Source organism: the organism of the source record quoted next (genome assembly GCF_019968955.1).
Source record: "MAG: Porospora cf. gigantea A chromosome Unknown PgA_NODE_78_length_45124_cov_344.35, whole genome shotgun sequence".
NCBI classification, from domain to species: Eukaryota; Apicomplexa; class Conoidasida; order Eugregarinorida; family Porosporidae; genus Porospora; species Porospora cf. gigantea A.
The window spans coordinates 25,366-44,936 of record NW_027151900.1 but is presented as its reverse complement, the minus strand read 5'-3'; the positions used below and the strand labels follow the sequence as shown (position 1 = coordinate 44,936).

At 54.8% G+C, this 19,571-nt stretch overlaps 8 protein-coding genes across 12 annotated transcripts; 3 read left to right on the top strand and 5 right to left on the bottom strand.

Moving 5' to 3' along the window:
- Positions 1–455: 455 nt before the first annotated feature.
- Positions 456–1,721, bottom strand: KVP18_004831 (uncharacterized protein; the record flags this gene model as incomplete). The annotated part of the gene is made up of 1 exon (XM_067957841.1): positions 456–1,721. One exon carries the CDS (start codon positions 1,719–1,721, stop codon positions 456–458), a length of 1,266 nt encoding a protein of 421 aa, XP_067806261.1.
- Positions 1,722–2,150: 429 nt separating this feature from the next.
- Positions 2,151–3,818, top strand: KVP18_004828 (uncharacterized protein; the record flags this gene model as incomplete). Of its 2 annotated transcripts, XM_067957835.1 has the most annotated exons (4): positions 2,151–2,929; positions 2,956–3,337; positions 3,366–3,675; positions 3,703–3,818. In XM_067957835.1, the coding sequence occupies 4 exons, from the start codon at positions 2,151–2,153 to the stop codon at positions 3,816–3,818; spliced, it is 1,587 nt and encodes a 528-aa protein (XP_067806255.1). The 2 variants fall into 2 exon arrangements, with proteins under 2 accessions (XP_067806255.1, XP_067806256.1); XM_067957836.1 differs by lacking the exons at positions 2,956–3,337; positions 3,366–3,675; positions 3,703–3,818 and having other exon boundaries at positions 2,151–2,933.
- A 109-nt stretch (positions 3,819–3,927) lies between these two features.
- Positions 3,928–4,560, bottom strand: KVP18_004840 (uncharacterized protein; the record flags this gene model as incomplete). The annotated part of the gene is made up of 1 exon (XM_067957852.1): positions 3,928–4,560. The coding sequence occupies one exon, from the start codon at positions 4,558–4,560 to the stop codon at positions 3,928–3,930; it is 633 nt and encodes a 210-aa protein (XP_067806272.1).
- Positions 4,561–4,631: 71 nt separating this feature from the next.
- On the top strand, positions 4,632–7,817 carry KVP18_004823 (uncharacterized protein; the record flags this gene model as incomplete). The annotated part of the gene is made up of 1 exon (XM_067957825.1): positions 4,632–7,817. The coding sequence occupies one exon, from the start codon at positions 4,632–4,634 to the stop codon at positions 7,815–7,817; it is 3,186 nt and encodes a 1,061-aa protein (XP_067806245.1).
- A 141-nt stretch (positions 7,818–7,958) lies between these two features.
- KVP18_004827 (uncharacterized protein) lies at positions 7,959–16,691 on the top strand (the record flags this gene model as incomplete). Of its 4 annotated transcripts, XM_067957831.1 has the most annotated exons (7): positions 7,959–8,892; positions 8,961–9,061; positions 9,088–9,221; positions 9,249–11,752; positions 11,781–12,277; positions 12,306–16,268; positions 16,299–16,691. In XM_067957831.1, 7 exons carry the CDS (start codon positions 7,959–7,961, stop codon positions 16,689–16,691), a joined length of 8,526 nt encoding a protein of 2,841 aa, XP_067806251.1. The 4 variants fall into 4 exon arrangements, with proteins under 4 accessions (XP_067806251.1, XP_067806254.1, XP_067806252.1 ...); XM_067957834.1 differs by lacking the exons at positions 9,088–9,221; positions 9,249–11,752; positions 11,781–12,277; positions 12,306–16,268; positions 16,299–16,691 and having other exon boundaries at positions 7,959–9,041; XM_067957832.1 differs by lacking the exons at positions 7,959–8,892; positions 8,961–9,061; positions 9,088–9,221; positions 12,306–16,268; positions 16,299–16,691 and having other exon boundaries at positions 9,280–11,862.
- An 86-nt stretch (positions 16,692–16,777) lies between these two features.
- KVP18_004843 (uncharacterized protein) lies at positions 16,778–18,061 on the bottom strand (the record flags this gene model as incomplete). Its single annotated transcript, XM_067957855.1, has 1 exon — positions 16,778–18,061. One exon carries the CDS (start codon positions 18,059–18,061, stop codon positions 16,778–16,780), a length of 1,284 nt encoding a protein of 427 aa, XP_067806275.1.
- Positions 18,062–18,403: 342 nt separating this feature from the next.
- KVP18_004838 (uncharacterized protein) lies at positions 18,404–18,604 on the bottom strand (the record flags this gene model as incomplete). Its single annotated transcript, XM_067957849.1, has 1 exon — positions 18,404–18,604. The coding sequence occupies one exon, from the start codon at positions 18,602–18,604 to the stop codon at positions 18,404–18,406; it is 201 nt and encodes a 66-aa protein (XP_067806269.1).
- A 129-nt stretch (positions 18,605–18,733) lies between these two features.
- KVP18_004824 (uncharacterized protein) lies at positions 18,734–19,534 on the bottom strand (the record flags this gene model as incomplete). Its single annotated transcript, XM_067957826.1, has 1 exon — positions 18,734–19,534. The coding sequence occupies one exon, from the start codon at positions 19,532–19,534 to the stop codon at positions 18,734–18,736; it is 801 nt and encodes a 266-aa protein (XP_067806246.1).
- Positions 19,535–19,571: the final 37 nt, after the last annotated feature.

Below are 19,571 nucleotides of genomic sequence, written 5' to 3'. Positions count from 1 at the left end.
TGTTCAGTCGAACTCATCTGTCCGATGACAGTACCTACTTGAGGCTGCCGAGCGATCTTTTGCGTAAACTCGACATCATTTGCTGAGAAGGGTACTCGCATTGAAACTAACTGAAATGATGAAATTAGGAGCTCATGAGGGCGTTTGTGGGTTACACATTAGAACTCTCGAAGCTGGAAGCCGGCACGTAGCAGTTAAGCGTAATACGCGGCTGGCCATCGTGATTCGAGAATTCCAGAAGCGTGCGCCCTTGATCATCTTCAAACCGATGCGGGACTTGCTCGTTCATAGGTGGGGTGACAGCAGCTGTGGGTGGAGGGGGTGATGCGGCAGCAGCTGCGGCTGCATGTAGCCGGCGCTCCACTCTTCGGTTGCGTCTTTGTAGCTTCGTTACGTCTCGTAATATGGAGTTCAGTGCAGCTGTAGGCTGGTGGCAGGGTTGATGATGGGATTGGTCACAGGGCTGGTGGCAGGGTTGATGATAGGATTGGTGACAGGGCTGGTGACAGGGCTGGTGACAGGGCTGGTGACAGGATGATCATAGGCTGGTGACAGGGCTGGTTGCCGACAGCTCCAGGCACTGGCTGCACCATGAACGCCGGAGGTGGAGGCAAAGGCGGCAACAGCGGCTGCGGGCAGCAGCAGCGAGGCATCTCCTTCAACACAGCGCATCCCCGAATGTGGCAGTGAGTTTCATCCGACTTTTCTTGATATGGGGTTGCCCCGTGGAACTTTTTGGTTGGCTCTGGTGCTAATCGCGCGTATGCTTCCGAAATGGCTTCCACCAGCTCCTCAGACATAGTTTCTCTTGAGTCGATTCGGGCAACATTACTACTGCTTTCCTGCCGAGCGAGACGCATTCGATGAAGCTCGATAGGTTTGTCGACTACTTTCTTTGACGTCCGAGACTGCTTCCGGTACTCAGGATGCTGCGCATTAAGACGAACGTAAGTCCTCTTGCACTCGCTCCAGACGCGATTGATGGCAGCTCCTCGTCGACCTGTGGTGGGCTGACTGGTGTCGTCTTGAATTCGAGGAAAGGCAGAGCGGTGCTCTGGCAAAGAGAAAAGTTCGCGTTCGCGGCGTTTCCTCAGGAGCTCGAGTTGGCGAATGCGCTTCCGCTCCTCCCACTCAGCAAACTTTTGCCAACGAGAGCCAAACGATATACAGGGCCATAGGAGCTCGTCGTCGGCAAAATCTGACTTGAAGGGCGGGGTCCCTGTCTCCGACTTGAACTCCAATGACTGCCGCAGAGATTTTGAAGACTGCGGCAGATATTTTGGAGACTGCCGCAGAGATTTAGAAGACCGGAAAGACTGGTCTGAGTCGGAGGGCGCATCCATGTGAGCTTCCGTTCGTTCAAAGCCACCCCGCCCCCGAATACCTGTAGGCCTGTCCTCTGTGTCGGGTGACATCGGCGTGGGTGACTGGACCTGTATCTCAACAGGGGTAGGCCCAGAGGCTGGCTTGGGGGTGACGAGGTGAGCGTCGGCGGGAGCAGCAGGCATATCCAGAGCGAGCGAGGGCGCCGGTGTCAGGGCAAGTAAGGGCACTAATGGCAAGTCTGGGCTCTCCGTAGGCTCCTCGTCGTAGTATTCGCTGTCGTCGCTGTACTCCGAGTCAGACTCCGTGTAGATGGTGCTGCCAGAAGAGCTGGTCTCGTCAGACGTGCTGCTGGATTCGGCTGCTTCTCGATGGAAGAAGGATTTTAGCTGCTGCATGGACGGCACCGATCCTTGCCCATGCAGTGCCAACAGAACCTCCTGTTTTGATGACACTGGAGACGGCTGTTGTCGTGGACAATAATGGTGAGGTATTGGATGTGACACCTGAACACACCGACAGGGTGTGGGCACAGGTATAGGCCGCCAATGCGCCAATACTGGAGGGGGGAGCAGCGGGAGTGCGGTGGTCAATTGCTGTTGTGGTGGGGTTTGAGTTGCGACTGACGGATTAAGTGGCCCAATGGCCACAGGAGGACTGGGCTGATGTTGGAGGTTCGACTTGAAGGTGGAACGAAGTCTTTCTCGCCAGTCAGCAACTTGCAGGTGCTGCGGCATGGTAGTCTTGTGCATAGTGCACCTCAATTTACTTCTCCTTCCAACAGACATGCTTTGCATCTTCCCTAAAAGTCCATCTTTTTCTTTCCCATGCCTGTAGCTGCGTTTCCTGTTAGCACTCGCCACGGCACCAGTCACTCTTCTCTTATCCTGGCTCTTTACGCTGGCGAACTAGAAAGCTACCTACAGGCTGACGATCCCAACCTTCGGCATCTGCGCCCCCTTTTCTGTCGAACGGAGTCATGGGGACCTAGGTTGTCTGAGAGGCTGCGGAAGCAGGTAAGGCAACTGTCGCCTGTCATGGCGGTGCTGCTGGAGGAGACAGCTCGGCTGTTCTCGCCGTTGGATCCGTCCGATTCTGCCGTTGAATGCGACGTGCAAATCCCGAGGCTGGAGCTACCTATGGAGGAGCTTCCTCCCTTGGAATGGGAGAGCGTGGCCGAGCGGGCAGGCCGTATAGCTGTGGACTTGCACCGATTCAACCTTATTGGGTGTGAGATCGAACCTTGCCCCGATTTCGTTCACACGAAATCGGTTCACCTGCTAACTGCACTTCAGGCGTGCGTCATTGTGGGGGTGCAAGCGTATGTCAATCAGGTGCTTCGGGGACTCTTTAGCTTTCCCGTAACGGATGGCGTCACTTACAAGGTGCCAGGGTTGTGCTTCCATCGTCTCAAGGCCACTAAGAAATCGATGACTCAAAAGTACGTTAGCCTCTTTACGTATCTTCTGGAAAGATGCGGTGTGTGCGTTAACCTGCTGCACGAATGGCAGCAACCTGGATTTGATCCAGTTCGAAGTCCTTCGTGGTGTGAGCTGAACCGGGGCATTATAATAATGCGCCGAGAGCTCCTTCCCAAGAAGGATGCGTGAGGGCAGGGACAACGGCAAACAGATTTTCCCAGGAAGGGGAACTGGCTCGAGTGACTCTCACTGAGCAGAAGATTGAGGACACAAGAGGCGCCTTGCATGCGGACTTCGCTTGCCCGTGGTTGGGAGGTGCTGTTCTAGGCTTCGGCTGCGTGCAGGAAGAGATTCTATTCGTTACGAACCCAGAACTCCTCGTAACGATGGCAATCGAACCTGTTCTGCAGCCGCGTGAAGCTGTGGTCGTTGTAGGCACCCGACAGCTGGTTCACTACAGCGGGTATCGTAACAGTTTCACCTGTCACGGGATCCACAAACATTCCGCGCTAGCCGCCTCTTCAAAGCCACTCCAGTGCGTCAGCCTGTCGTCGAGGAATCCATCGCTGGTATTTCCCATGCTGCCGTCCGTCGTGGGTGGTGGATCTGTGTTTCACGCAGGTTGTGGCTATTGACGCTCTCAAGTTCGCTGGCCGTCGCTTGCCCCAAGAGCAGTACAAATCTACATCTATCTACAGGGAACTATCAAAGTGCCTGGCCGGCATAGGAGGTTCAGTGGGTCTGCCCGAGAACGACTTCTTGCTTGACAAGCTGCAGCCGTCCCACAAGGTGCCATTCGCGACGGGGAACTGGGGATGTGGAGCTTATAAAGGAGATCCTTGCTTCAAGTTGCTTATTCAGTGGATCGCTTGTAGTCTCGCGGAACGAGAGATGATATATTCTCACTTCGAGGAGAGAACCATCTTAGAAAGTGAGACGCAGTTCTTCTGATAAGCAGACATCCACAACATCGAGCGGTTGAAACATCATACTGTTTCCTCGTTACTGTCGACTTTGACGCAGGTGCGAGATACCGATGGTTTAAAGCGCATGCTTACTGAAGATACGCTTTAACCGTTGAACAGCTCGCAGTTTTGCAGCGCCTGCTTGAACCATACGTCCAACTTTAAAACACCCAGCATCTCCGTGTTGACATAGCCAGCACATGCAATTTAAAAGACGATCACACGCAGCAGCCCTTTGGTTTTTTCTCGTCGTGGGTAAGCGTGATCTTCTCACCCGATTTAGGAGGTGGGGACCTCGCATCTCCGTTTTCCAGCCGGCGGTCCTTGCGTTTCTTAAAGATCTCAGTTAGAATTCGTTGAAACGCCGTCTCTACGTTTAACGCACTCAGCGCAGAAGTCTCGATGAAGGCCATCCCTTCTTCGGTGGCCAGCGACATGGCACCCGACTTGCTCACAGTCCGATCCGGCTCCAGGTCCACTTTATTACCGACCAGCAGAATTACTATGTTAGCGTCAGCATAGTCCCGCAGTTCTTTTAGCCAGCGCGCCACGTTGTTAAAACTGCTCTCTCGGGTTATGTCGTAGATGATCACAGCGCCTACTGCACCTCGATAATACGCCGACGTCAGAGCTCGATACCGCTCTTGTCCTGCAGTGTCCCAAATCTGGGCTTTTACCACCTTATCGTCAATAGGGACTGATTTCGTGGCGAACTCCACGCCGATGGTGGATTTGGTGTCCTTGTTGAACTCGTCTCGTGTGAACCGCGATAGGAGGTTGGACTTACCCACCCCAGAGTCCCCGATGAGTACCACCTTGTACAAGTAGTCATAATAGTCGTCAGCCTGCATTAATGAGTCCTCCGAATTCTTACGGTAGCCATGTGGGATGAAATTTGAAGAATAATTAGCAGATCTTACTAATGCGCAGGATCATCAGCCTTCTCGTCGCTGTATCGGCATCGCGAGAAGCGCAGGGGTGGCTTCGCCCCATTATTGGCTCTGATGGTCAGCCGCTGGGATTCAATTTTGGGGGGGGTGGCGGTGCGGATCTCCCCAACGGAGCTCACTTGCAGTTCGGCGGCGGCGGAGGTATCTATTTTGGCCCGACCCAGGAGCCTGGTAGGAACATGTCCTCCGTGGCAACGAGTTTGAAGGAGTTCGCTGCGTCATACGTTGACGACGTCGACTCTTTTCTGAAGACCTGGAGTCGGTTTGTCAAAAGTGTATCGGGCATTGGCGCTGAGACGGCTGCGTGTAGGATGCAGCACGTGGAGTTTACTGCGCTTACCGGCGTGTCGGCGTGTGTCCAGGCGTGCAACAGCCCAGCATTAGCCAACCTTGCATTGATGAGAGAAGGTCCTTGCGACCACGAGGCAGGGGTCGTGCGCGAGGAGGTAAAGCTGCCCATCACCCATGGGAGCTTCACAAGCCAATTGGCCGCCGTGGTGACCATCAAGAAGGTATCTCAAGACGAACTCCGCCAACGAGAGGTTGCAAAGAAAGTTGTCGCGGAGGGAAACACGCGATACCTAGCCGCAGTGATCAGCCAGGGTCACAACTTCGACGACGTGTCTCCAGCCATCGAGTCCCTTTCTGCAATCAGTGACGGGTGGCAGGATCTGAGGTACTCATGGTACAACTTGGTTCGATACGTAACCGGCGATCGCAAAGCGCAATTGCAGGCGCAGAAGCATTTGTCTCCCGTGGACGCAATAATCGCGGATGCCGAGTCTTGGATTGATTTCGCAGTGAAATTAAATGCTGCCTTCGTGCATGAGTCCCCTGATCAGATGTGCGCTCGTGTCTCCATCCTCAAGACTGACCTCTGCGCTGAAGTTTGCCTTTCGCCGAGTCTTGTGAAGCTTACTACGTTCCTACAAGCTGAGTGCCCTCCACAATACGTCGACCTCAAGGTTGTGGATCTCAACGTGCAAGGTATGCACTTCGGTGTAACTGTAAAGGCGCGCGAGAAGCCACACGCCAGCCTCCGAAGTCTTCAATCCCAATCTCCCCCCAGCGTCAGCGCTGCTGGGCTGTTCGACAAGGCTCTCGATGTCTGTGATAGCTGGGCGCCAATTGTACGGAACGTGCTGGATGACGAGAGACGGCTGATGAGGTCAGCTTACGACGGGGATTTTTCTGCGACTTGGGACTACTTATCATCGATGGTAGCGGGGTCTGTGCCGTTGCTCAAGTGTACGGAAACGAAGTCCATATGGAACAACTTAGCGTCTGAAATTGCCGCGAGCACAATGCGGCTGTATATGGTTGTGTCTCCACGCCAAGGAGCAAAGGGGGTTTGCTTGAGGCTGAGTTTTCAGCAGAGCACTGTCGCCCTTTCCGCAATTCTTCTTCCGGTGTCCACCGTTGTTAGTTGCGGAGAGAAGGTCTACGAGAGTCGCGTCATTGCTGTTGGGGACTACCACGTCTATGTGGACGTGATGACGTTGCTGGACTCGGCTGTTAGTCATGTCGCTGCTGCGTCAGCAGTGGAATCCGACTTTGATTGGAAGGCTTACGATGCCGGTTTTCCCCAGACGAGTCGACTGGCTTCAAGACTTGAGCCGGGATCATGGTACAACCTCCCGCAAGGAATGTTTCCTGACCCCAAGTTGACACGGTACGGACAACAATGGCCCATGCTGAAGAACCGTCCTGAGACGGAACCGATCGTCGTGGAGAAAGCAACTGGACCGACAACCAAGGACCGCTGGGGAGACAATGTTCAGGAGCTGAAAACAGAACAGACTGCTCCCTCCCAGAAATCGGTTGAGTCGGGGAATGTGAAGCCTGGATCCTGGTATAACCTCCCCCAAGGAACGTTTCCTGACCCCAAGTTGACACAGTACGGACAACAATGGCCTATGCTGAAGGACCGTCCTGAGACGGAACCGATCGTCGTGGAGAAAGCAACTGGACCGACAACCAAGGACCGCTGGGGGGACAATGTTCAGGAGCTGAAAACGGAACAGATTGCTCCCTCCCAGGAATCCAATGTGCCACATCAGAGACAATTGAGGGCGCTTCCACATGAGGATGCCTCTGAGAAGCTCGAGATGTCTCACAATAAGCGTGGGCAATCTGATAAGAAGCCTGAGAACCCTGATGAGAAGCGTGATGTGGAGCCTGATGATAAGTCTGATAAGAAGCCTGAGATGTCTCACAAGAAGCATGGGCAATCTGATAAGAAGCCTAAGAACCCTGATGAGAAGCGTGATGTGAAGCCTGATGAGAAGTCTGATGAGATGCTTGAGACCAAGCCTGATGAACATCATCAACATGGTGGCCTCGACTACTCCAAGTACATAGGAGGCCAACAAGGAGGTAGCCCTCAACAGGGTGACTTCGACTACTCCAAGTACGTGGGTGGTCAACCAGGAGGTCAGCAAGGAGGTAGCCCTCAACAGGGTGGCTTCGACTACTCCAAGTACATTGGAGGACAGCAAGGAGGTAGCCCTCAACAGGGTGGCTTCGACTACTCCAAGTACATGGGAGGCCAACAAGGAGGTAGCCCTCAACAGGGTGGCTTCGACTACTCCAAGTACATTGGAGGACAGCAAGGAGGTAGCCCGCAACAGCAAGGAGGTGGCTCTCAACAGGGTGGCTTCGACTACTCCAAGTACATGGGAGGACTGCAAGGAGGTAGCCCTCAACAGGGTGGCTTCGACTACTCCAAGTACATTGGAGGACAGCAAGGAGGTAGCCCTCAACAGGGTGGCTTCGACCACTCCAAGTACATGGGAGGACAGCAAGGAGGTAGCTCTCAACAAGGTGGCTTCGACTACTCAAAGTATATGAACGGAGCTCTAGGGTTCTTCGATTACTCCACAGGCTCGCACGAGCCGTTCCCAATGTCGTGGACTCCTCAGATGAAGTCGGCTTTTGACTACGACTCGTTTATGGATGGAGGGTCGAATATCTCTCAATCAGCCTATAGGCAGAACATTGAGCCTCATTTCAACCATAAGACCAGAGACGCGGTTCTGCAGCAGTTTATGGATGAGTACGACCACTACATCCGCTCCCAGAAGTTCACCCATCACAAGCAGCCCCTGTCGCCTCCACCGGCCTACCAGGAGCTCGTACATGAATGGGTAACGATGTAGCGTGTGCAATGTATCGCGAGTTAATAACGTTGTAACACTTGGTTGTTCAGCAAGTGATAGCAGTGGTGCTGGTGTAGTAAAGTCTGCTTGTCGCGTCATAGCGTGGTGGAGGTGCTAGCTTATGACAGTTGCCGTTAAATAATGCAAGTGACGACAGCGATGCTAGCTGTTGGGTTTGCCCTGGCGGACCGTGAACGGAGGCCTGGTGGTGGCATAGTGGACATCCCCGTTAGCGGTCTCGGACTCCCATGTGTGGACAACAAGATGGTAGCTGACATGGGCTACTCCTGCCGCCTCCTAACCATGAACCTCGTAGGAGCAGGCTGCGATGTCGTGTTGAAACATTTAGCTGAAAGCCGGGGGATGGACATCAGCAGGCTGCCTGCGGAGTTCTCTAAAAGACGCGTAGCGGATGCGTGTCCAGACACCTGTGGGCTTTGCGAGTTGTGTGCACCGAAGTGCGCCTTGTGGTTCATTGGGAACGGGGTGTGTGAGGCTGAATGTAATGTGCCTGCGTGCCAGTTCGACGCGGGTGACTGCTGGGCCACCGACTGCACGGTAGGGCAATGGTCAGAATGGGGAGAGTGCTCCCTGCCGTGTGATCTTGGAGACTTGGGTGGATCTGAGACTCGGACAAGAGTGGTTGTGCAGCAACCGAGCTTGGGTGGTGCTGACTGCCCGCCCCTCTCAGAGACTCGTACTGGGTGTAACAAGGATGTAATCTGCCCCACGGACTGCCAGCCAGGACCATTTTCGGATTGGTCCGCTTGCTCAGCGGATTGTGGCTTTGGGGAGCAGTCTAGAGTTCGAGAGGTGGTGTCCGCTGCTATGCACGAAGGGAAGGAGTGCCTCTCGCTGGAACAGACCAGACCGTGTCTTCAACAGAGCTGCCGAACCGACTGTCAGCTATCCGAGTGGTCGGCTTGGTCAGCTTGTGACGCGCTGTGCGGCGGTGGAGAGACGTGGCGGAGCCGAGATATTACAGCAGTGCCGTTGAATGGTGGGGATGGTTGCGGAGCACTCTTCGAAATTCGTGCGTGTAACGTGGAGCCTTGCACCGACGCTCTGGAGGACAGTGAGTACTGGGACTCCAATTCATTGTCTCGCGTCGGGTGGATGCTCTGTCTGCCACATGTAGCTCAGGGAATTTATCTCCGTGGTCGGAGTGGTCGGAGTGCAGCATGCCTTGCGGTGGAGGCAAGCGGTCCCGTCAGAGGACGTTGAAGCAAGGCAACATGGAGGATGTGAGCGTAGGAGCATCTCTATATAGTGCACTGGCGACTTCGCTTTGGAGTTTCTCCAGCAGCGTGACTGCAACGAGTTCGAATGCGGAGTGCACTGCCAGCTGTCGGATTGGACCGGATTCACAGACTGCCCCCCTTGTGGGGTGGGAGAAGTGGAGGCGTGAGGGTCTGGGGCAGCGTAATCCAGCACAAGATCCGTGCTAGTGGAGCCAAAAGGCATGGGCCGCGCCTGCGGTGAGACCCATTTGACTGCGCAATGCTTCCTGGGGGTGTGTGCCCAGGACTGCATTGTCGGAGAATGGGAGGAATGGTCCATGTGTGCTGGGCCTGCTAGTTGTGGCTGGGGTTTTCAACACCGATCTAGAGTCGTGGTGACTCCGCCTGCGGGAGCTGGTGCTGGATGCCTTCCGCTTGAGGAGATCGAGGACTGTTTCATGGAGTGTGAGGAGTCAGAGGGATGCGTCTTCTCTGACTTCACTGATTGGTCTGAATGCGCTGACTGCGGTGAATCGCAGACCGTGAGGCATCAATCCCTTCTTCGGGGTCCACCTTCCTGTGAACTTGTGCAGACCGAAAGCCTTCCCTGCTCCAACGGTACCTGTGCTCCGGATTTTGAACTTCCTAGTGACTGGTCTCAATGGTCTACGTGTACAGTCGAATGTGGTGGAGGCACTACCACTCGTAAGAGGTTGGTTGGCGACCGAGAAGAGATGGAAGAACTCATCTGCCGCACTAATCCCTGCCCTTTGGCTTGTGAATTCTCTGAGTGGGGCAGCTGGAGTTCCTGCAGCGAGACATGTGGCCAGGGCTTCATGCACCGCGAAAGGACTGTAGTGTCGGGGTCAACGGAATGTGCAGTCACTCTCCTTGAATCTGAATGCATCGGAATTGAATGCGAGGTTCCGTGCGAGACGACTGAGTGGTCGGAGTGGACGCGGTGCGACGCTATGTGCGGCGGCGGAAGTCAGACGCGCTCTCGAGAGATCACCGCTGGCACTGCGGCCTGCCCTCCCTTGGTTGAGACCCGTCCTTGTAACCCGGAGCCTTGTGAGGACTGTATGTGGTCTGATTGGTCAGAGTGGACCGACTGCGAGAACGACTGCGCCGCGGGATTCTCGAGTCGACACAGATTTCGGGATCTTTGGGTTGACGGAAACTGCACGAAGGAGTCAGTGGAAAGCTCTATCTGTGGGGAGGCAAGTGAATGTCCTGTGGACTGCCAATGGAGTGGTAGTTTCGGCGACTGGTCCGTCTGTTCTGTGTCCTGTGGGGCAGGCCGCACATCGAGGTCCAAGACTGTAAAGGTCGCCCCTCAACGAGGTAGGCCCTGCCCTCCGTCTCTGATCGAAACCAGGGCGTGTCTGGTGTCGGACTGCGAATTGGCATGCGGGGTCTCTGAGTGGAGTCCGTGGAGCCTGTGCTCTCGGAAGTGCAACGGTGGCGACCAAGTCAGAGGCCGGATGGTGACCGTCACCCCAATAAACGGAGGAGAGGCCTGCCCGCCGCTTTTCGAGAGCAGACGCTGTAACCTGCAGCCCTGCGTAGCAGGTGTCCGTGACGAGGATTGTGTGGTATCGGACTGGAGTGAGTGGGATGCCTGTCCTGTTGAGTGTGGAGGTGGGGTTCAGTACCGAACACGAACTGTTGAACGCGATGCTCAGCCTGGAGGAAAAGTATGTCCTCCGACAAAGGAACGCAGAGGTTGCGGGCTCCAGAGGTGTCCGGGACCCTGCGAAGACTCCAGCCTCATAGAGGAGGTCACTGATGGCGTGGCGACATGCCCACTGCTGAAGAACTTCGGCTGCGATGAAAAAATCTCACTGGTGGCGAAGCGAAATGGCTTCAGTTTTCCGGATTCGATTCCTGATGAGGTCCGAGTTAAAGACGCTTGTCCAACGACCTGTGGAGCTTGCGTTGAGTGCGACCCTGACTGCCAGCTACGGGATGCAGGTAATGGGGTGTGTGAGGCAGCCTGCAACGTGGAAAATTGCCAGTATGACCTGGGCGATTGCGGCGGAGACTGCGACTTGTCGGGCCTGGACGTGCTTGTAACGCCGGCAGTGAAGTTTCTTAACGTTGGTGGCTCCGCGGATCTGGCATGTGAACCGTTTCACGTCTTCGAGGGATCGGCGTTCCTGTCGAAGACTTCGGTCCTGTGCCAGTCCAAAGGAAGTCTAGTGGTGGCCCAGATGCCGACCGCTGCTTTCACGTGCTCTGAGGACTCGTGTCCCTATTTGCATGTGCAAGGCCTCAATGAGTTGGACGGCTTGTACTCCCGCGTGCCTAACCTGCTCCGCTTCGAACTATTTCTGAATGTAGTGGAATTCGAGGATGCGGGTTGGACCTTTCGAACAGGGGACATTTCCGTGACGGCGTCGGGTGGAACCTGCAAGAGCCCAAAGACTGCAGGATTCCAGCCGTGGTGCTTAGACACCTGGACGAGAGATGGATTACCAATAGAGGTGCCTCAGATTCAGTGCCTCACGAAGGAAGCAGCAGACGCAGCTCAAGAAGGCAATGCTGTGCCTTCTTACGTTTGGCGTAACCACACCCTGTCGCCGATTTCTTGCGAAGATCAAGCAGAAGTTGCGGACATAGCAGGGTTCACCTGCACACAGCTAGCGCAGTCCGTGGGATGCAACTACCGTCTCGCCTCTAGCGGCAACCAGCTACCAGATTACCTCAACTCCAGTAGGTTAGGTTTGCGTCATACAACCAGACTCACAGGTCAAGCATGTATGTCCACAATCCTGCGGCCTCTGCCGTTCCTGTGCTCCTGGGTGCGCCCAGTGGTTCGTTGACAACGGTTACTGCGATGCGCAGTGTGTGGACGAGGCCTGCGACGACGATGGAGACGACTGTCTTGTGAGGGAGGTCGAACCGCACACCGCAGCCGATCCGTGCTTCAATGATCCCGCCGTTTTATTAGCCGGCACCACCTGCGCGTCGGTTGTCGGAAAGGACCCATCCTGTTTGAGGCAGCTCAGTGAAATGAGCTTGGAGCTTCCGCTTAACTTGTACTCCACTCTGCGGATTCTAGACGTCTGCCCCCTGACCTGCAATGCGTGCTTATCTCCACGTGTCCGAAGAATTTTAACCGCTGCTGACGTGGAATCGCCCACTACAAAACCTGACGACCAGCCTGACTTACCCATCTTCTGCGAAGACTCCCCTCTGATCCAGGATATCAGCGGGTACTCCTGCCAGCAGCTATACGTAAGAGCTCGCGAAACTAGTCATGTAGATGTTTTTTGACACGTGTGATCTCTACTTGGCCGATCTGCCTTCCGATCAGGAGATTCCAAAAGCCTACCGAGACTACAAGATCCTCCACGCATGTGCTCTTACGTGTGGCTCCTGTGAGGAACTGGGTCTTCTTCTCCCAGGAGAGCCCTGCATCAACAACGCGCAGTTTGAGGAGACGGCCTCCTGCGTCGAGGTCACCAGAGCCTACTCGTGTGAGACCCTATTGGCGGAGCTGGCGGAAGCTTCTGGCTCTCCGGTACCAGAGCATGTGCCTAAAGGAACTCGCGTCAAGAACGTGTGTGTTCAGAGCTGTGGCCTCTGTCCAGAGGCTGGAGAGTGTCTGGACTCACCGATGGTGTCTGAGGACTGGAAGACCAGTTGTCAGGATCTTCTGTTGTATGACCACTGCGACACGCCACTGAAGAACGCCTACTTCTTCAGTTTGCGACCTTTTCCTTCATGGTTCGATCAGGATGTCCAGGTGAAGTCGGTTTGTCGGAAGTCCTGTGACGCGTGTGAAGCCGCCACATCTGGGCTGGAGTGCCGAGACGCCGCAGCCAGCGCCTCGTTAAGCGAGTCGTGCCTGAACCTCTTACGCTCTAACTGTTGCAACAAAACCTTGGACTCCCTAGACAACGTGTTCGCCAGTCCCGAAGTCCCAGGTTCCACTTTAATTCGCGACCTGTGTCCTGCCACCTGCGGCCTCTGCTTGGTGGGGTCCGCCGTGGAGGATTGCGGAGACTCTCCCCTCGTGGCTGGCTTCGGGGTGGGGTGTTCGGAACTGGCAGTACTGGGTTCGCATGGTTGTTTAACACGTATGGCGGAGTTCGCTCGCTTCATCACCGACGAAGCGGCATTGAACATGCTGGATGTGGTGGGCCAGAAGCAACTGCGCGCTGTTTGTCTAGAACATTGCGGAGCCTGCCAGCAGCCCACGTGTGTTGACGGATTCGTGAATGGGCAGGAGGTGGATGTGGATTGCGGGGGTCCTTGCCGACCTTGCAGCTCGTGTAACCCTTCCGGTTTGAAACCTTTACACTCGCATTTTAGGCTTGATGGCACAGGTCTGCAACATGGGTCTACACGCCTCCTATCGTGCCGTGGCACTGCTGTTTTGGAGACGCCAGACGTCAACCAAAGCATTTCCTGCCGGGACGGCTCGTGGACCGAGCCGCAGATCGTATGCAAGGAGGCAACGTTAGAGACCAACGCTGTAACGTTGTACTTTATCGGAGCAGCTGGGGTTTCGCAGCTTGGTCAGGACTTTTTCGACTTCACTTCTGATGTGGTAACCTCTGATCTTCAAAACTCTCGAGTCGTGAGAGGCGGTTCATGCGACGTCGTCGCTATGCAGTCTCAACGCTGGGTTTGTGAGGACCAGAAGCAGCTTCAAGAGCTGGGAGTTACCTGCGGTCTTCTGAAAATGATGGGGTGCAGCAAGCAGCTCGATGTCATCGCGAAGCAGCAGTCTGTATCCCTGCCAAGCACCATATCCCCTGGCGCGGTCGTTGCAGATGTTTGCCCTGTCACTTGCGATGACTGCGAGGCAGCCAGATCTAGGTTCTACGAGATGAGCCCAACCTCCTTCCGGTGGATTCCAGGAAGATGCTTCCAGCTGGACCTATTTATAGACGACACGGCAGCTCGCCAGTTGCAAACTAGCAGTACGCGTTTGTTTGGTCAATGGTTGATGCGGGCTCAGATGTCTGGGCTCTCAGCTCTGGTATTCCACCAGGAGTCTATGGAAATTTCGGCGCCAAGCGCTTCCGACCTGTTTCAGTCGGGCAAGGTTCATGCAGGAGAGGTGGCGTGGTCCTTGAGTATCACTCCTGCCGTCGTAACTGCTGAGGAATGGCATTCCTTGGACCATGGTGGGAACTACATGCAGCCCCAGTCTCTGTTCTACCCCTCAGTCGGCAAGTTCCGTACTGGAGACGTATTCGACCCAGACAAGCTGGTTACCCGGTCCTTTAACACAAGGTTCTTGCTCCTGCCCCACGCAACTGCCGCCGCCTCGGGGCTGCAGGGCGTTTGCGAGGATCCGTATGCTCCGCACAGCTGCTGCGGCTTACGACAGGCCTTACTGGACTTTCTCGATACGCCGTGTGGTCTGTTCCTGTACCGTGGCACCTTGGAACAGGCGTCCTTCCATAGCTGGTGCCACAGTGATTGTTACAGCGCAGCTGTGGAGGTGGTAGATAGATGGTCTGAGTGCGATGTCCAGTCATCAGCCCTGGAGTTGGTGGCCGCCTGGTGCTCCCAGTCCGGAGCGTCTATTTGGGCGCACATAGCGGACGTGCGAGGGCTGGTGTACATGGAGAACGTGTTGGCCTCGGCCACTTTCAGGGACCTGATAGACAACTCACCTGCGGTTGGCGACTACTGCATGCCTTCGTTCCTCACGGAATCGATTCCTGTGGATACGTTGGAGCTCATATCCGTGGATAAGGCTATGCTGGCCTCCCACTGCGGAGCGAACTCATGCACCCGCCACCGCTTACGTTATGAATTCTCCCGCGCTCAACTGAACGTGGCCTTCATTGGCGAGGGAACTGCAGACGTTGGGCCCGCCAGCGCGGTACTGGGCCGAGATGCCGACGAAATTCTCGACGCCAGCTGTCATGCTGAGTGCGAATCTGAGTTGGTGTCCCTCCGGACCCAGACGAACCTCAACGGCTGTACGACCTGCCAGAGTTCAATGCTGCTGCTGCAAAACCAGCTGCCGAATCTAAATAGGGACCTGGTAGAGGTCTCCTGTGAGGACAAATGCTACAAGGCGGTGACGGGTGCTTTCGGTGCGGCCATGGAGTATTATGGTAGACTACTACGCTACCCGCTTCATGTGGTGCAAGGAGTAACTTTACGTGCTGCTGCTCGAGTATTGTGCCTCCAGAACACCAGTGGATACTTTTGTGGAGATTTCCTGCGGAGTGCTAATGGAGTTCTGGAGTTCGAGACCGGGGATCCCGCGAGTCCGTGTTCCCAGACTTGCGACGGCGACTTCAAAGGGGACGGATTCTGCGATCTTGGGTGCTTCAACGCCGAATGCCACTGGGACGATCGGGATTGCTTAGCTGCAAACATTGTCCCGTCGACCTTCGCAAACCTTAAAGGACTGGTGCTAGCCACCTGCGACCCGTTTGAAGAGGCCTTCTCCTGCTCCAAGGAGTGTGCTTTGGCAATGGATAACCGACTGCAGGGGTGCTGTCAAGTTTACCTTCTCGAGATGCTTCGTCTGCTGAAGCTGGCAGACTCTGAACATCCATTGTACATTGGTGACGCCCAGCTCAACTGGTCCCCTAGTCAAGTCGATGGACTGTGCGAGCGAACCTGGTTGTCTGACTGCCGCGCTTCAACTCGGACAGTTCTGGTTCCGGTGTCCACATCGGGGTCGCTTGGTGAGACCACCAGAGGGCTGGTTGCTTACTTCCGGCTGGTGGATGGAGACGTCCTCGCAGTCGTCGATAGGCAGACATTTCGAGATGTGGAATTGAACGTGGACCTTCGGCCCGAGGACATTGACCTTCCACGACTGGAGGCGTTCTTGGCGGCGTCCGTGGGAACTGCCGTGGACATTCCCGTTGAAGGCGTCATGCTAAAGCTGTCAGCCGAGTGTGATCCCCAGCGGCTGTCAACGTATTTCCCAGAGTCCAATTACCTAATAGACCCTACTGGCATGATCTCCTGCGCACCTGAAGCGATCTCAGAAGGCGCTGCGCGGGGGGCCGTCTCCTGTACGGCAGGCCGTTGGGTGTCTGTTCCCGCCGTCGTGTGTCGACGGCCGTGTCCTCCATTCGAACCAGGTTCAGGGATGGTAGCGGTATCCACGAATGACTTCGCTGTTCAGGTTAAATGTGGAGAAGGATACACGTCTTTGATGGTCAACGAGATTTTGCGTTGTAGAGATGGCGTATGGGACCTTCCGCGTCTGCAGTGCGTAACTCTATGCGACGACTTCGATGTGAGCTGACCAAAGCTTTCCGCGACGCAGCTGACAGTATCAATCGCTCCATCAGTGCGCGCCGTGCTGGCCAAAGACAACGTCACTCTGACCACGGCCTACACAGTGGGGGATATTCGGTTGTTGGCTTCCGCGTGGGCTACCGTGCCCGTCTGCTGTGCCAAGGGAATGGTCCTGCCTGTGGGGAGGGGGTCATGTGAGCAGGCTACCTGCAAAAACGGCGCTTGGACACCCGTTACGCTGCTATGCATCCCACGCGCACCTTTTGTCATCACGGAGGTTTCAGGCGGGGTTCTGAAGCAGATCACTGGCCTTATTGCAGAGCCCTCAACCTGGATATCTGCTGGGGTCGTGGCAGGCCTTCTCATCGGCAGCGTCGTAACTACAGCGGCGCTGTGGCATTGGAAGTTCAAAAATCAGTGAGCGTTGCGGAAATAACAGAAGCAGATACGAAAACGAACGATATCGCATGTTTCAAGAGTAAGAAGTAAGACCAATCCCTTGTGATGTCATCCTAGAGTGCCAGCTGCTGTTAGATTAGCGAGATCCACGCGAACGGAGACAGGAAGTAGAGTTGAGCCTTCTCTGAACTGCCTCACTGCAGCCTTGTGATCGTTGTCATTGACAGACACTCGATAGTATGGTGGGACCAAAATACCCCCAGAGGCCTCACCTCGGCTGTCATCAGCGATGGCCATGCGAAGATCGGAGTGGACGTGGGCATTCTTGCCGTATGATTGCAGCCACAACGGCGCGGAGAGCACCGAGGAGAACATGGACGAGGTCACGTCCCAGAATTCCTCCACAGGGCGGGCTCGATCAGTCATGAGTTGTGTCAGCTGCGCCTCCATGCTGTGGGGTAAGCCGCATGCGTGGAGGGCCTGCAGCTGTTGGTCGTTCTCAAAGTGCCAGCGGGTGGTTGAGGCGTTAACCAGGCCTTCAATGGCCGCGATCAGAGCTTCGGAGCAGTCTCTACCGAAGCCAGACCTCTTGGAAGAGGAAGTTGCAAGCAATTCCAACGTTCTGGTGAGATGCAGCTGCCTCAGGATGGACATATGCGGTGCCGTTCGACACACGGATACCGAGATGGCCTCACATCTCCTCGTGCTAGCCATCAATCGCAGGCGCTGCAACGTGGATACAACGCTGCCTCGCATCAGCAATTGCTCTAACAGACCGTCGCCTCGATGAGTGGCAGACGCTGCTACGTGAGTCCTCGAGGCCTCCATCCTCGGTACCGTCGCCGCTGTAGGCCCTTGAAACTCTGGGAACACCACTTCCTTGACGTATGTTAGCCTATCGCGGCCAGACTCCAGGATGTAGGCTATCAACATCGAGAGCGTCAGTTCCAAGGTTTGGTTTCGCTGGGAATCGCTTGCACTGTCGAGGTGCAGTGCCAGCTCGCCCACTGCCGCTTTAACTACCGCGGCCTCCTCCGCTGGTGCCAACGCGGAGGTGTACCCCTCAACCAACTCGAAAAGGCGCAGTGAGAGGTAGACATGCCCAAGACAGACATCGTCCGCCATCAACGCAGCTGCATGGAACATGATGTCGGGTGTTTGGCAGGTGAACGGCAGACTCAGAGGCAGTACGCTTTTCATCAACGCGTCCATGATGGTGTTCTTTACGTAGTTCAGGCCGATCATGGCTAGTCTGTCGTGTTCTGGGCGGCCGAATAGCCGGGTTGAAAAGGCGGAACCCAGATAGCCGCTTTGGTGGCATAGTCCGATACTTTCGATGAGTTTCCGAATCGCCTCAGCATAGAGATCACACAACTCAGTTATCGACGACATGGGCTACACTTTCGCTTTGCACACGCACACATGCTGCTCGACTTCCGCACTAAGCTTGAAGAGATTACCCAGGCAGTAGACGCTTCTAAACCGCGAGGTATCGACGCTTCTGGACCGTGTGACCTGTGGCAATGTCCAGCACCGCGGCGGACCCCTCCGAAGCTGACTTGCTCTGAGGAGATCGAAGTGGCCGCCTTTTTTAATCCTTTACGGACAAATTACTTCCAGTACCGGTTTTCAAGGGTCAGCTATGGACTATGAAAAGTCAGTTTTGGATTGTGAGGTCGAAATGGATCTCCAGGTTCTCCACGTTTAGTTTAGTTTGTCAAAATGAAATAAAAATTAATTCTCCATCTGGATCTTCACCTCTCCAGGCAAATTCTTTGTCAAAATTTTTAAGTCGTCGCAGCAGCTCTTTGATCCGTCCTTGCACGTGCACTTAAAGGCAACAGAATCCTGAATTGGCACCAACTTGCTCTTGCTGTCGCTGTTGCTTAAACGACCCAAGACATTAATGTAGAGGAACGCGTTAATGACTCTCATTGATTAAGGGAATTTCGTTCACAGTAAGCAGATAGCTGTGGGGTCCAGCGTCTTTAAAGATTCGGATTGGCCTTTAAAGACCAGTCGGCCTTTAAAGATTCGGATTGGCTAACTACATTAAAATATCTTCTAAGCCTTAGCAGACCGTCGACGGTGCCGCCTGGGCTTGTTTTCAGGCACAGAGCTGACCACCGCATCAGCTAAAGGACTAGGGCCCAGCGTCTTAGCCTCGTCAAGTACCTCCACATCTAAACTCGCTTTGTGGGCTGTAGGCCTGAACACCACGAAGGGGTCCTCTCGGCGACCACCACAGTTAGGAGAGTCGTCTGACGCGCGTCGAACGCGTACTCGAGTTGGTTTCTTAGGACTCATGTCGCCAGGACACGACTTCCGCCTCAAACGCCTAATCTGCTCTTCCTCTTTAGCCTTGATCCGGTACTTGGGGTGGTCTTTATCATCCACAGACACAGGCGGCGCGTCCATTTGGGATTTGATGATTGCCAATATAAGCTTGCCCATCAGCGATTTCTCAACTTCTTTCGGAAGGTCCAGAATATAGTCGGGAATCCCTTTGCCGAGTAGGTACTTACAGATGTGGTCAGCGAAGTGATTGCAGTTCCAGGTGGTGAGATCGTAGCTGTCGGATTGAAAAAGCTTGTCAATGCTAATAAGGTACTTCTCAAGTTCAGATTTCGAGATATCCGTGAACCCCAGAAAGTGTACGGTGTAGAGTGACATGTCGTAGGTCTCGTCCACAGCCTTAGGTCTCATCTTGATAATTCCACCTCCAAAGAAGTACTCATAGCCATAAATCATAACACCTGTGTGCCAAATGCCGTTCAAACGACGACCCAACACGATAGGTGACCACGTCCGACACGCCCCATTGCTTAAATCAAACACACGGATCTCCACAGGAGCTCTCGTCATTGATAATGTATTTTATTTTTTTTGAGCAAGTACATGT